Source organism: Aplysia californica, unplaced genomic scaffold, assembly GCF_000002075.1.
Source record: "Aplysia californica isolate F4 #8 unplaced genomic scaffold, AplCal3.0 scaffold00091, whole genome shotgun sequence".
Taxonomy (NCBI): domain Eukaryota; kingdom Metazoa; phylum Mollusca; class Gastropoda; order Aplysiida; family Aplysiidae; genus Aplysia; species Aplysia californica.
The window spans coordinates 1,114,144-1,115,861 of NW_004797361.1; the positions used below are offsets into that span (position 1 = coordinate 1,114,144).

Consider the following 1,718-nt stretch of genomic DNA (forward strand, 5'->3'; position numbering starts at 1 on the left):
AAATGAGAGAGATGGACAGATACACCAAAAATAAGCATAATGCACAAATGAGTAAGTTGTTCAGTGAGATAGAGATAGAGATAGATAGATAGATAGATAGATAGGAGAGAGAGAGAGAGAGAGAGAGAGAGAGAGAGAGAGAGAGAGAGAGCAAACCTAAACTGACCTGCTAAGCAAAGAAGCGAAACAAAATATATCCATTCCACCAAGAGCGGAAAGTCCATTGCACAACTTCTCAGAATCATCTTGGGTTTGAGTGGGGTTGAAGCTGTTTTGCCAAGTCTTTTCTCTTACTCCTGCCTACGTTTGGGACCAAACAATGAACAACCTCTCTTTAGCGCTCTCGCCTTACCTCAGAGCTCGATGCATGTGCAAGTGGCTAAGGAGACATCTTAGTAAGTGGGGAGTGAGGAAACTACAGGGCGACGAACATGTTGTGTTCATTGCTGAGCAGGGAAGATGAGGATCACAGAACTGGGGAGAAAGAACAGATGGTTCAAGGGCCGTATCAGATCCGTCCACACACACACACACACACACACACACACACACACACACACACACAAAATTTAATTTAAAAATCAGGTCTTGTATGTGGGAGTTTTCTTATTGTTGGAGTGTTACTACTGCTCTGCTACGCACGAATAGGCCATTATGGAGCAGTGTTGGTGATAAACTAATTAAGTTTTTGGCTTAAATTGCAGAAGATGTTAACAAAATTTTCATCTCTAGACGATCACCCCCCCCCCCTATATCTCCACCTTTCTTCTATAATGCAGCCCACACAGCCCAGGTTGGCAGTGGCAGGCAAAGTTGAAGCACCTTGTTCCAAAAAGTATCTATATTGTGTCAATGGGAGTGTTAAATATAGTTTCCCGTAAACTAATTAGGCATTTTAAAGGTTGATGAATCGAAAATAACCACCCCTTCTACTTGACTTTGGGAATCCAAATATTTTTCAAAATCTTCTTTGAGAAAGTGAGCAGCCTTTTAAGACCGGATGTTGGTTTGTTTGTTTGTTTGTTTTTTTCTTGTTTTTTTGAAGAAGGTACATTTTCGAACGTTGTACTGGTCCTCTTGTAACTCTGCGGGGTTAGAAGGGTTTAAAATCTTTAAACATTTCTCACCCTTGCTGCTTGTGCCATTCTCAGCCAAGTTAAAAATCAGGCATTTTTCAATATACGAAATTTTGTTACCATAGGCAAAGAAAGTCGAGCACTGGAAGAACAGAAAGATTTCCGTGCCGCCCCACCCCTCTCTTATTTTCCCCTAAAGGAAAAAAATGATTAAGAAAAGAGATAAAGCAATAGTATTTTCAGCCAAGTTAAAGATCAGTGATTTTCCAATATGACCGCTGTCAGTTGTCTCTGCAATTTCACAGCACGTTCTGTACTTTTCCTATTTCTGGGGTTGGTTTTTATTTACGTTTGTTTGCAGCTTGGCACAGCTTTATTGCGTCCCTTTTCTCACTCACTTTGAAACGCTCGTGCGCTCGCTTACAGCAAGGCACTGTACTTCCTCTCATTCACTTTCATTCCTTCTTTTTCTTCTTCTTTTTCTTCTTACTCTCTCTCTCTCTCTCTCTCTCTCTCTCTCACTCTCTCTTTCTCTCTCTCGCTCTCACCCATCACTCACTCGCCATGGTTAGACCAAGAGGTCAGCAATAAAACACACAACCACGATGATGCAGAATTTGGCTGCGAACTTCAAACGAATAG

At 41.4% G+C, this 1,718-nt stretch overlaps 1 protein-coding gene across 1 annotated transcript in view; it reads right to left on the bottom strand.

Moving 5' to 3' along the window:
• Positions 1-406, bottom strand: part of LOC101856412 — a gene marked incomplete in the record, with an annotated part of 30,959 nt that extends 30,553 nt beyond the window's left edge. The window contains 1 exon segment of the mRNA XM_013080568.2: positions 167-406. Within this exon segment, the coding sequence (XP_012936022.1) occupies positions 167-245 (79 nt within the window).
• Positions 407-1,718: the final 1,312 nt, after the last annotated feature.